Consider the following 14,570-nt stretch of genomic DNA (forward strand, 5'->3'; position numbering starts at 1 on the left):
GGCTGCTACACAGCAGCATTTTTGAACATCAGCTCTCACTACCACCCTGGTGAGTAGGTATCCTGTTTTCAGTGTCTCTAAGTTAAAGGAAATAAACCTAAAGCTTACTTGCTCCCATCAAAGTAGACCCTCCCTTAGTCAATACTTAACTACGTATATTTAACAGGATTATGTTACACATATAATTCTAATACTATTTATATATAATATAAAACACTAATTCCCACGTTAACCTGACTGTATTCCTTACATTGACTGAGATCATGTTGAGCCAATACCTGTACCGACCCAGAACAACCTAGTCCATCCCAGTGTGTTTATAGTTACAACAAAGACAGGAAAGAGCAAACATACCCCCAAACAGAGAACTGAGGGGGCAACTTTAACACAACATGAATAACCTCAGCCTACCGCTGACCACCAGCTGCCAAGATTTTGTAGGTATTGCAGAGAGAGGAGACTTCAAAGAAGTCTTCTCTTTTGTGCCCTAACACGTTGCAATTACTAGAAGCTTGAATGGTTTGGGGCTTTTTTATATGCAGAAGCTTGAAAAAAACCACCATATTACATGCCCATCTTGACTGAACACACACTGTTGCAACTATCGGCTTAAAAAACCCACAATCCTTTAGATAATCCCTCACAAGTCCTGATTAAAAGTGGATTTAATATTATGAAACGAAGCATAATTGTTCAAGACGACCTTGAGTAGTTTCTTACACCACACTGCTCCATCAGTGCACTCAATATGACAGTTGCATTGTCAAATGTATGATGAGACAGGCTGATAGCAAGGTCCTTCCTAAATATTTTCTCCTCTGTGAAGTAAAACAGATGCTCACAGTTCTTCCGAACTATGTCTGTCTCCTGTTCTGTTTCAAACACACACTAGACATACATAATGAAATGGAGTAGACATTTAATAAGTACGAGCTGTATCGATGGCCTATCCAACAAGCAGCCCTAGAATACATGCATTTTCTTTCCTCTGCTTAAGTCATTACTGATTTTATGTCCAAGAAAATTAAGGCGCATAAGCAAAAAGTGTTTTCACGATAACAGTGACGCTATTGCCACCTGCTGTCAGAAAGCTTTCATAGCATCCCACACCACCTTGCACTTCCCAACCGCAGGAAGTTAACAGACTTCCGAAATAGAGATTTCAGGGGTTTTGCCCTTTATGTGGCTATTTTTCTGTCGAAAGGACACATAGGAAAGGTCCAGGCTAACTATGGCATTAACGATCAATAAACACAGTAGTTTGATGGTGAGCAAAGTCTACGTTACAGTCCTGGAATACAAGGAAAGTTCTACCAACAGAAGCAATTATTTTAAGTTACCACCCCCTCAAACCATGAAGGATATAATAAAGATAAAAGAGAAGACGATGCAGTGAAAGGCATGACATTTCACATTGTTACCCTTCCCCTTAATTACTGAACACTGCTAGTACTCAGCAGAGCCCACACAGCTCCAAGTGCCCTCCTTGCAACACACGAGAGTCCCAGGTTTTAGAGACAAAATGTGTTAAGTTCTAGTGGCCAAACACAAACCTGAGAAGCGAAGTGATCAAGTGAAAGCACAAACACCACCATGAGTTACTTTCTAAACCCGACAAGTCTCAAATTATACACGTAGCTTCCTCTACTCCCACCCATTCCTTCTCTACTCCAGAGTCAGTTAGGTGAAATTTTTTATTCAGCATTCATAAAGCTCCTAAGATGGCTGGTTTGTTTGCATTTTTGGTTGTTTTGGTTTTTTTTTTTAATGAAAAGGCTATCAGCAACACAAGGTTTATATAGACAATTACTATCTCCAGGCAGCCCAGAAATAAGAGACAACAAATAGGTTCAACAACAGATGTACAAAGCAATAAGGAGAACATAATGGTGTAGGTAAAACACTGACCTGAGAGCATCAACACTGAAGACCAGATTGCTAAATAAATCCACATACTATAGACCATCAGGTTAGATTAGGCTGCTGGAAAGTCTACCTTGCCTGTTAGCTTCTCGACTATGCAGAACCCAGTCAGAGGAGATAGCTGGCCATCTAACTTCATACCTGGGTATTTCATAGGATCACAGAATAGTTTGGGTTGGAAGGGAGCTTAAAATTATCTAGTTCCAATCCCCTGCCATGGGCAGGGGCACCTTCCACTAGACCAGGTTGCTCAAAGCCGTGTCCAACCTGGCCGTGAACACTGCCAGCAGGGAGGCAGCCACAGCTACCCTGGACAACCTATTTTAGATATTAGATACTTAGGTATCCTGCACCCTCATCTCATTCTACTCAGAATTCTGTACCAGCATGGAATAACATGAAAAGTCAAACAGCATTGCCCTAACCTCAGCCTGCTGCAGGTCAGGTGCCTGAGTCTACAATCTGTTAGCTTAAGGAACTTTTTGAGTGCACTGTTTCAATGGAAAATGTATTGTCTTCTCTCTTGCCAATTATTTTTTTTATAGGCTTCTCAGTAAGTCATTGAACACTTTCATCCCACTGCTTGAAATCACTACTTGATTATCATTAACATGAAGTGCCTATCTGTTTGCGTATCTAGCCATATGGCAAGCTGTTCAGCAAAGCCTTCCTTGTAGGCATGCAAGGTTTAGGTCTTCATTCCATCACCTGAGACTCTCTGCTCACAGGCACCACCTGTGATTCATCAGGATAACCCCTAGGACTGTGTCTGAGACACAGACCCATCAAGAATCTGTCTCTGTTACCTGAAGCACCCAGCTGTGAGTACACTGGTAGAATATACTGGCATAGTGAAAACATTTCCCCCCAAATTCCCCTTACCCAAAGCACACCATACCTATGAAAAAAGTTCATTCCTGACATGCAGACACAGCACTGCAAACCCTTCCTTTCTCTCTTCTTAAGGTCTGAGTTACACTAATTATACCTGGGATATTTTCAAAGTATACTATGACTATACTTGCTGCTGTATAATTCTGCATTAGCCTTCTCAATCTTAAGCATTTGCCACATCCTTAGAGAAGATGATGCTTGATCAAGAGAACAGCTGAAGTAACCCACCTAAATTAAACAGCACCTCTGCTTAATTTAGTACAGAGTGGCTGTACTTCTTTGTTTTCATCCTCTTAACCACTGTCACTTTACCCAGATTTTTAGTTGTCATCCAAATGATTATCACACTAAAGAACTACACTGAAATCAGACCAAAAGCAGAGCAGAAGTTCGATCATGCTGTATATTCACCAGCCACACTTAAATTATTTTCCAAAGCAAGCAGAAATAAACTCACTCACAGATGTTGTGACTGAGAATGACCCATTCCCTCAACTATTAACTTTGACTTTTCTGATGAGTGAGGACTACATATAAATTAGCCTGGGGCTTTATGCACAAGTGTAATTGTACCAACTGTAAATTAACTTGAGGAACCTTTGATTAACACCACAGTCTGCTCACACTAAAGATGAAAACCAAATTAGCAACAATTCATTAGCATTATTGGTTCTATTCCTAGAGGAAATTACAACAGTGTTAAGTTACATAGGCAGATGCCAGATGACTCCATGCAAGAGATTAATCGAGAAACTGAAAAGTTGTACCTGTACACAGGAAATAAAACATTTAAAACATGCTTACAAAACATGCTACTGGACATCAAACTCAGTAAGAAGCTCCCAGCACAAGCAACCATTTATGTTGAGTTTAGTTAGGAAAAAAAAAACACAAAGCCCCACAAAAATCAGTGTTAATAAATGCAAACATCCCACACAAAAATCTTATAAGCAGCTTAAGGGCAGACTGTACCTTTTGTTGATCCCACTTTCAAAAGTGGGAACATTTGAATTAAGGTACTTATTGTTACAGTGAAAAAAAGAACTAAAGAACAATTTTAGGTAAGCTACAGAGTAAGACCTACTGGTCACTGTAAAATAAAAAGGGAGAGACTATGTATACACTAGTTCATGCCCAGCGACTGATTCAAACACCTTCATAACATTTAGGCAGGCCACTTCTGAAGTAATTTCTACTTCAGAAGCTACAAGATGAAAGTTTTGTGTGATAAATTAAGTTGCCAAATGAAATGGATTAGCAATCAGTGAAATTGCCTGGTGTCAGATCTGTTTCAGATTAGAATCCATCCTTTTTCCCCACCTGTTCATTAAGCACCAAGTTCAAGGCAACTGCAGTGACTGATTGCACATTAACAAGCTGTTTATGTGGAAAGGCATAGTTCAGCCACTATCTATACTTACACACTTGTTTAAGCATAATTCACCAATAATATATTCAGTTCCCAGTTTCAATACATAGTACTTCTACCTTGATATGTGATTTTGGACTTGAGAGAAATGGGATGTGTCATGAAATTAAGCAGACTGTACTTCAAGGTCAAGGAAAAGAAGAGTCCAGAAGAACATCTGTTGCTATCTCCAGTTAAGAAAACAGGAGAATGAGATTGCTGTTACACTAAAATACTTAAACACAGTTGTGAAGCCAGAAGCCTGGAGCAAGAAAGGTGTATTTCATCAGGGAAAGTTAAGATTTAATATGAAAACAGCTATTTCATCCTCTAAGTTGAATCATGCAGAGACGCCATTTAAAACCAGCCCTGCAGCAAGCAAAGCAAACAGGACATATTTAAAACCAAACATTTCCCAGTTCAATGCAGTTCCTGCACTGGGACAGGGAGGTACAGTAGGACAAACTCTTACAAATGTGTTAAAGACTCAGCTGTAATTCACCCCCTGCAAACGCCCTTGCCTCTGAAGGTAACCAGGATATCGTCCCCTCTGTACTGTTGCTCAGCTGGAGCATGCCAAGGAATGTTAGAAACCTGTGAAGCGGGTGTCTGCCAAACCAGCATCACCAGCTAAGGTGACTCAATGCAGATGTGTAGATGGGTTCCCATGAAGGAAACCTCTTCTGCAACAGTAGGTGGTTCAATCACTGAATTCCAGCACCCAGTTAGTAAAAAAGGGTCATAAGTTGTTGACTTGTTTTCTTCACCAGCTCTTTTCATTATTTATCAGAGTAAGACCTTACTTCACAAGTTTTCTCATATAGAAAAAATATTCCCTTTAGAAAGGGACAGTCTCTCCCCAGATCTGGGAGGATTAGAGATTATTCCAGCACCCCAGTGGAGTTTAAGTAGAAGCCGCCTAGTTGCTATAACTGTAGCAATCATCTGATTGCTAATTTAGAAGCAACACTATAGGTTACTATGGGAAACACCTACTTGGATAAAAGCGATCACCTTCCTTTTTCCTGTGGATTAAGGGTTTCCACTATCAGTACCATACTTCTGTACTGATATCCAGTATTTTTCAAAGCTAAGAAGAAATAACATTTCTTCTTGTGCTCTGCAAGCCATCCTACTCTGCCCAATCAAATAAAAATAAGGATAATCTTTTGTTCCCCCCACATAATCACTTCCCCTCGATCCTGCTCCTAGTAAAAACTCACAACACAGTACATTCTTTAACTTAGAACTGAGGCAGTAAGATTTGATAACAGAGAAGTGAATGAATACCCAAGGTCAGTCATCAACTGCTGCTTAAGGTATACCAGATATACAGACCTACATCTCACCAACTCTGAAAATGCAACTCCTTGATCTATTTCAGTTTTAAAAACTGCTGCATATGATGTAAGTAACATTTCCCTCCTATATTTATTAAAAATGCAGATTAAATTAAAAATTAACTACATGCAACTTGGCTGATGCTGTAAGTATTGCACAATTTATTTTTCAAAACTTTGTGACTTTTACTGTTTATTTCTGTGTTTGGGATTGTCAAATGTATGAAGAAAACATACCTGAAGAAGCCTAAAAGCAAGCAGAATGAACTCCATGAATGACGAACTAACGCTGTTTTCAAATAGGCCCTGAAACCTTCAGTCAGGACCAGTGTTAATACATCTGCCTCAGCAAGCCATGAGACCATCATGTCATACTGCCCAGATTTAAATCAGCAGAGGCAGCAGACAAGCAAACTCAAAGGGAATGAATTGGTTTTGAGTCATAACTTGGGACATTCATGACTGACTTTGGACTGCTGCTACATTAACCACCAGCAGATAGACTCACTCCCTGAATCACTTCATACCTTGGGGAAAGCAGTTCAGCAACATGAAGGTAGAGGGAGCAGGCAAAGCAGTAGGATGGATATTACAGATTGTGGCTTTAGCATTCCAGTATTATGTCCAGTATTACCTGAAACTATTTTTCCTCATATAGCCCATTTGCTGCACAGAAATGCGTTCTATCAGGAAATGCCTGCACTATGAATACAGCTTGTATTAGAAGAGTTGAAAGCAGCAGAGGGATTAAATAGCCCCATCTCCCTCTCCTAAACACACACCCCCAAGCTCAGTTCCTAGGAGTTACACCAGTAGACTAATAGTGGTTATTTGGCTTCCAGATGCTTGAAGCACTTTTGGCATCAGAATGAAGTGAAATCCAGGAATATTTAATCTGTTCAAAAGGCCAGTTATCGATTTATGAAGTACATGCCTCAAGGAGTGCCTGTTCACATTCTTAGAGCGTAACACCAAAAGAGAGAAAAAGAAAATAGGAGTAAAAGTGGAGATTTTTATACAAATTTTACCTGAATCCTTAAAAAAAAAAATGGGGGGAAGAAAATTATCTAAACAGGACACCTTAGGCAAGACATCAAGTTAAACTAATAAGAGTTTGCAATGCAGTCAGTAGCAAGGAGGTTTTAGGGAAGCATTCTGTAAAGGTAACAGATTTACAGGGACAGATAACGGACACAGATTTCAGCAAAATGGCACATCAGCTCCCTTTTTGGTGCTACCTGCTCCATCACACTGCATCTCAGGTTAACTCTCTTCAGAAGCTAGAAAAAGAGATCTGCATTCTCATCATACATGATTTCACAGTGGCTGTTTTTACATGGCGGTTCTGACAGCAAACAAGAAATTTTTATTTCCACTGTTTCCATAGTTGTCCTCTTCCAGCATAAAGTATTTGTAAGACATTTTTGGAAGTAACATTCAGTTTGCCTAGTACAGCCCAGGGAAAAAGGGGAACCTTTTGTATCAGGGCTCAGCCGTGATACCTTGGTATTTAGCTACATAAGATCACCATTAACACCTTTGTTAGCCCAACAAAAGAAATTCAGTGATCAATTTAACTGCCTCACTTGCACATGAGAAATTTAACAGGAAACAGAATTCAGAGCATAAGGCAAGTTACTAAATTTAGCAGAAGTGTTTGTGTAGTACAGCTCAGAAATAAATTGGGCCATACTCTGAAGAGTCACACTTGTTTATCTGGATGCCCAAAGGAGGACATGACAGTAAAAGTCAGCGCCACAGGCAAGTTACCACACAGTCTCACACCCTGTGTAATGAAGTAAATCCATTGATGTCTTGCTTACCCCTCAGGCAAGCATTCAAAAATATAACTGCCAATATATTTGTATCCAAATCTGGAAACAACCTGAACCACCTGGAACCCTTCCACAGCCCCAGAATTTGCTATACTATTCCCTTTATTTATAGCATGTTTTTGTTTACACAAGTCAATGTAAATGAAAACATTCAAACTAAGTATCTTCCTGGGGCTTTAACTTGGCTATGACTTGCTCTATGTTAAATTATTTATTACAGGAGATAGTTAATGGAATTGCTAAATTCAGAGAGGAAGACTCAAGAGGGTCTCTTCCTTCCTCCTGCCAGTTGCAAGCCCTGGGTTAGGGTCAGTCGTTAACATTCAAGGTAGCCAAAAGGCTTTAAGCATGAAAAGAACTTGCACAGATTTACCTCTAATAAGTCTGTCTCATATTCCATGTTTGATGAGCTGCATTTTATTCAACTTACACACAGAAGCTAGTACTGCAACTAGCTTTTGCTTTCTCTCCTTGAGGCTTGGACAAATTTTAGTTACAGAAGACAACAAAGTTATTTGCAAAAGCATCAGAGTGCTCAAACATGTTTTAAGATACCATCATCCAAGAGATGCTACAATTTCACTTAAACTTTGGTCAAAAAAAGATCTCAGTGTCTCAGTGGAGCAATTTGAGGTTTTTGCTAATATGGAACTTGAACCAACATACCCTCCTCCTCCTCATCTGGCTTTCCAGCTATCCCTCAATATGTCCAGAAGGTTTAACTTCAAAAGAAAAACACTGAAACTATGAGCAAATCAAAGGCTTACACTTTAATTACTGCACTGACATACAGATAACATTTCACGTTTAAAGGTAACTAAAGGTTAGCATTTTAATCTAAGGATATTAACAACTCATAATAGTTAATGTATTACGTGCTTTAGGAAATAAAAAAGATTACAGAAGAGGGACAGAAGAATCTCAAAAAGCCTCCCACACCCAATGCCCTGCCCTAGGACTGCTGCTATTTATCAGCCCAATTCAGTGAAGCATCATTGTCCCTTCCAATGAGTTGTTCTAACAACATCTAATCTGAATCTCTCATTCAGCCCAGATCCAGCTTCTCTTTAGTCTGCTTCGGGAAGACATCATGTAGAAACAACTTCTTCCTTTTTGCCAAAGGCAGATAAAGGCCATTGGCAGTCCGGGATATATGTTTCTGGACATCTCAAGAGAATGAGAGAAAGCCCCCCTGAATCAAGAAACAAAATAATAAAAAAAAAAATCAAAGTATTCCTGTTCTAGAGCTAATCTGCAACTAGTTCTGGCCTGTATTTCAGGGCAGGCCTATGAACCAAGAATCTAAACATAAATTGAGAGAAGTATGCCAATAATGAGTTACTGTAAAGTGATAAAGTAAGGAAGTCAATGAAGGCACTACTGGACATGTCATCTTGATAGAATATGGAGGAGGGAAATTAAAGGACTAAAGCTTCAGAGGCCTCACTATCCCAGTGAGGAGAGGGTCATGTTACCATGTTGTTTTGTCTGTAATTTAGAAAGACTTGTGTGCATCAGTTAACTATAAGATTAAAAACCTTTGCATGCAAATATCACCCTCATTACTTGCTGGAGTGCACAAATGCATTTTGAGATAGCTATTCTACCTGTACTTCACAAAACCCACTAGCTTGTCTCCACTGTAAAGTTAGGGAGCCATGAAGAGAGAACAACATCAAGCAATCCAAGAGAGCCTGTTTACTAACTTCCACACTGTACAAGCCAGCATTTCTCTACTCTTTACAGAAATGAGCCAAGTAGCTCCACACAAGCATACCAATTTTGGCCAACACCGACATTTTATTCTAACACTGAGAAGATAACTACAGTATGTTTCCTTCCAATAAATTAGTAGCACAAAAACTCTTGAAAACAAATCCATGCTCCTAAGAGCTAAGGACAATGCCAGCCAAATACTAAGGAGGAAAAAACTTCCATTCTCAAGACACACAGGCTGTATTCTTTTTGGGGTGGGGAGTACATGCAAGATTTGGCTGAACATATATGTAAGAGTAAAGCTTCCCATAGTCTTTCCCAACCAGAGAAATTAGCTTATTATAACCTCATGCAAGCACAAGCTAATTGCAGAGTCACACCCCCCCCCCCCTTTTTGTCACGAGATTCTACACACAGTTCTTTATGTTGTATTCATGGAGACACAGCCAGTAAGCAAGAAGAGGTATCAAAACATTCAGAACTCTGTAGGACAAATATGATCTCCCTACAAGACAACAAATATTCAAACCACATAAAACAAATTCAGTTTTTCTATCACCTAATCGTTAAGGTTTTCACATTATCTAGCCCACAAATGGCTCGATTTATAAAAACACACCAGAATGTACTGCAGTAGGAATCTAATTCAGCCTTCTACAATACCAAGTGTGAAGTCCCAGCTACTCAAGTCAAGAGATGCATAGATCATTATTTTTTCCTTTCCCAACAATCCTTGTCACAACAGGTGCACAGGATGAGCAGATACGCAACATAGAGAAATGAGGCTAAAACCCCCACTTTTCAACCAATTTCCACAGAACATACCAATTTTATGCAACTTTGAAAAGTTCAAACTTGCAACGTGGCATTATAAAGGACATTCATGACATAACCCGAAACATTTAACCACCTACCAGCATTAACGATGGCATCGACCTCAAGCAGTGTAATGTCACCTCTGTAGAGAGAAACTTTCTCACTCAGGCTTCTCTTCCCTTGCAGATCTTCTTTGGCGGTTTCACCTACAAACCAAGAAAGCATCAAACGCAGATTACAAACGTGGCTCAGAGATCGCTATTTAGAAGTCCAGAGCAGATACCAGCAGTTCCCCTTACACTGTGTCTGTCAGACTGCAGCATCCTCCCGTTTCGCCTCGAGAGGGCACCGGTAACCCACAAAGATCCTAGCATTCCCCCCCCTCAAAGAAACCCACACGACTTGGCTTGTATTTGTTTCCAAATACAAGCACCGATTCCTTACCAACGTACTATTAGATTAAAAGAACTGAATGTACATACACATCTTTAAAGCTAGATCCAATACTTTCTTTGGAATTAGTTAATATAACCCTGCTACTGAAACAGCAGTTCATCCAACACAGAATTATTCCAAATGCATAACACCACACAGGAACTCCACTTGCCAACCGCCCTGGCAGCAGGTAGTGCAGAGAAGAAAAGCCTGAATGAAAACACCAGCACGTTTGACACTTGGAGCTTTGCCACCTTAAACAGATCAACTAGAGCAGGTCAAAAAAGGGTATGAGAGAGAAGACACAACATAAATCAGCTGTCAAAAGATTAATGAACAATAGGCCCCTTATTCCAGTAAACTCTTAATTTCTGCATCACCAATTCACTTCATTTCCATCATACTCAATATATGTAACAGTTTGATTACCTCAAACACACACTGGCCAAAAGCTTGACCTAGTCATGCATTGCGAGATCTCCACTTAATCAAAGAACTAACGAGAGAAGGAAAAAACGCTTCATTGAAATTTAGATTATGTTTTTAAATTCATTCTTTCTGATAGAAACCAAATGACTCAAGAGGCTCAAGTTCATGTATTGGCCAGAAATAATACTAAATTGCTAAAGTGACAGTTTAAGTGGGAAACAGTTCCAGTCCTGAAGTAAAATCTATTTCTAAGAAAAAAAAAAAAACCAACTACCTAAAGGGAAGATATAGTGAGAAGGTAGAAGCAGTACAAACGAACATGGCTTTTTAGTGTTTACATCAACCTTCACTTTAATCAATCTCCACCTATTTTAGTAGCACCCCTAAGCAGAAATAAGAACATTTATTTTGGATCTTGCTCTTCTGACTTCAGCACCAATGACTGCTACCAGAAATCATCATTTATCTCAAGCACTCCAAAATAACCAGCCTTGCTCCATTCTAGATTAGCTATCACATGCCTCATGCAAAACCCATGCCACCTCCAGCAAGACAGATGTTGTCACTGTGAGATTAGCATAAAGGTAGTTTTGTATTGAAGTGTGTGTATTCAGGAGTTTAATTCCTCTACTTGGCTCCGAAAGCAACTATCCCATTGCCACCAGATGGCCCTCAATGTCTTAACCAAAGCAAAGAACAGTTCTGTGGAAAGGTACCAAGTTCTCATTATTGTAAGAACCTTGTGTTACTCTAACCTAAAAGTTATACTGTTCATCTATTTTTCAACAGAAGATACCCACTGCAGCTCACTGCTGATTTGTATTAAAATACAAATCAGCCTCTGTGACCAATTTAGCGAGTCTGATTTATTATCTGCTTTCATGCTAACTGCATTTTGTCTGCAAGTAGGACAGTTGCTTTCCCCATCTCTCTCCAGTGAGCACCATAGTGGAACTCTGCCATATTTAAAGTACATCCGATCATCCTCCCCCTCCACTTCTCACCCAAGTTACTGCAACACTAGTTACATCAAATCAAAACACACCAAATTCTCTACAGTAAACCCAGTTACTTTTAAATAGAAAGTAGTTTGGAAACTACAGTATTTGTGCCAATTGGGTACAAACACAAATAAAAGAAATCAACTAGGAAGAGCCATGAAGACAACAGATACTGCCCAATAAAAAAAAAAAAAAAAAGCTAATTCTCATTATCACTACTTTCAAATTCAGACGGAAAGCAGAGATGTCCCTTAATTTACCAGCAAGGTCAACACAGAATGGTTTGAGCTGGAAGGCACCTTCAAGATCACTTAGTTCCAGCCCCCCACCACCACCACAGGCAGGGACATCTTCCACCAGACCAGACTGCTCCAAGCCCCATCCAACCTGGCCTTGGACACTGCCAGGTATGGGGCAGCCACAGCTTCTCTGGGGCGACCTCTACCAGGGCCTCATCACGCTCACAGGGAAGAATTTCTCCCCAGTATCTAATTTAAATCCCCTTTCTTTCAATTTAAAACCATTCTGCCTTGTCTTATCCCTACATGTCCTTGTAAAAAGTCCCTCTCTAGATTTCTTACAGGCCTCTAAGGTCATCTAACTCTTTCTGTAGGTAGCCACATCAACACTACCTCATGATTTTCTATTCTCCACAGCCATTACAGGTTTTCCTCTACTTCTCACTCTTTGCAAGTACTGAATATATTTAAGTGTGGTTCTTCTGAGACTCCTTCCCCACAGAAAAGCATCAGCAAATTCACTGCCTCAGGAGAAAACAAAAACCACACAAAAACACCCTACAATACTCCTATATGATCTACCATGTCCTCTCCAGCAAGTCCCTTACCTGTTCTAAGAAGAGCCCTGATGACTGCTGCCTTTAATAAAATACAGCAGTAAAAGCATGTGCTGCATTGTACACCTTTGATTGATTACCCTCATTTCTTTCAATAAAAGTCTGATTTAACAGAGGAATTGTACTTGCACTTACTTTATTTCATTCTGGTTGTTACAGAAGAATGCTCAATGCTGATGGAAGCCATGGAGAGCCAAGACTTGTTCATAAAGACACTCAACAAGACTACTAATATGCCAATAATTACAAAAGTAATCCCAATATCATACAAATAGTTGTGGGAGAGACAACTGCTTTTCTTTCGCCATCTGTTCGATCTCTGGGGCTGGCAGACAACATTTCCTAACAAAGTCAAAACTGATAGAGAACATCCAACGTCAAAGCAATTTGTGAGTCTTACAGGCTTGGAATTTTTCCCCCCAAAGTGCATTCTCAGCCTTTCCGACATTTCTCTGACCTAAAGAATTCTCAAACTTTTCTCCTCTGCCTACTTATCCTTCATCCAGGTCTTATCCATCCCTTCTCTTGGGTGATTTTGATAAGGGTTAGGGACAGAACATCAAGAAACAACATCTGCCAGGAAAATGTAGCAATACACTGCAAAATAGCCAATACAGAAACAAAGCAAAAAAGACAATTAGCTTCGGTACTGCTAACAAGTTTATTGTAGCTCCTATCAAAGCAAAGTCAGTACTCACTAAACCATCTTTGCACCCACACATAACAGAGTTCATCCTGTTACATCATTCCTCAAAAATCTGGTGTATAACCTGTTTTCAAAGAGACGCAACAGTGGAGACATCAAGTGCTCTACATCCTCCTCTTTCCCTCTCTGCCCCAGCCTCAGGAATATATCAAGAGCTCAAAATCTTCACCATAAGCAGTTGAAAATTTATGTCCCATCACCATTTTTCCTCCCAGATCCATGCCATTATCTGCCATCCATGTCTATACAACCCACCTTCCTTGAGCTTTTCCTGCTATGACACGTCCATCAGGCCTTTAACCATGCTCCCAACATCTGTGAGTCCACAGAGCCACATCTTTAAGTATGAAGTTGTTCAGCTGATGCCTTAACACCCAATAGGGAGTCCCTCAGCTTTACTTACAACTCCTAGCTCACACCAAAGGAAAAGGGCCTTTACAGCTCACACATGTGCAGAAAATGCAGAAAAGCACATTAGATTTAGTAACTAAAAACTGTGCTTGGAAAGAACATGTCCAAGTTCTTCAGAACTGGGAGGAAAAAGGTCTTCCAGAACAGCTCACTAGATGGAGCCCCCATAAAGGGCATGAATCTGCTCAACTGGTGCGATCAGGAAGGATGGCCCCAACCTAGTATCGTAACACCAGCTCAGACCCAATCACTGCCAAAATAACCAGGATTTTAAAGTCCAGTACACTTTAAAGTATCTTTATTTTTGAAACAAACCTCAGACATCGAGTTACATAAAACCATATGGCAATATCAAAGTATTTGCAACCAAAGGGAGGAGAAAAGCCTACAGCTAGAAGAGCTTTTGTAAAAACAAGCAAACCATCTTTTCCATTTTAAAACTACTTGATAATGAGAGAGTAGAGTACACACAAAGTAGTAAAACCAATTACTAAAGCTCTACAGTATAAAGCAACACCTATGGCAAAGAAAAAGGCTCTTGGCACTCCGTAAGTAAGAGCAGATAAGAGAAAAAGAATCAAAGAAAGAACAAGTGAAGAGGATTTACAGCAGCTCAGCTCACAGGCTTACAGTATTAAAATGAAATTCTGTTTAACCAGTCAGACAACTTCATGGTTTTCTTCATCTAGTTCATAAAGACAGGAATAACTGACTGAATTGCAAGAAACAAAGCTGGAAATGGGAGATTTTCATTATTCATAGTCAGCTTTTGGATTCACAGATGAAGGAAGCAAATTAAT

General features: G+C 39.8%; 1 protein-coding gene across 9 annotated transcripts in view; it reads right to left on the minus strand.

The window, feature by feature from the left end:
• MACROD2 (mono-ADP ribosylhydrolase 2) overlaps positions 1-14,570 on the minus strand; it is a 741,850-nt gene that overhangs the window by 709,633 nt on the left and 17,647 nt on the right. For all 9 annotated transcript variants that reach the window (XR_009727138.1, XR_009727137.1, XR_009727136.1 and 6 more), the window contains exon 3: positions 10,031-10,138. Coding sequence is in view for 5 of the 9 variants with exons in the window: in XM_061364765.1 (XP_061220749.1) it covers positions 10,031-10,138 (108 nt within the window). In the remaining 4 variants the exon portion in view is untranslated. The remainder of the gene's footprint in view (positions 1-10,030; positions 10,139-14,570) is intronic.

This window comes from Neopsephotus bourkii, unplaced genomic scaffold (assembly GCF_033783945.1).
Source record: "Neopsephotus bourkii isolate Nb327-2 ecotype Australia unplaced genomic scaffold, CSIRO-AGI_Nbou_v1 NB_1250, whole genome shotgun sequence".
Classification (NCBI taxonomy): domain Eukaryota; kingdom Metazoa; phylum Chordata; class Aves; order Psittaciformes; family Psittacidae; genus Neopsephotus; species Neopsephotus bourkii.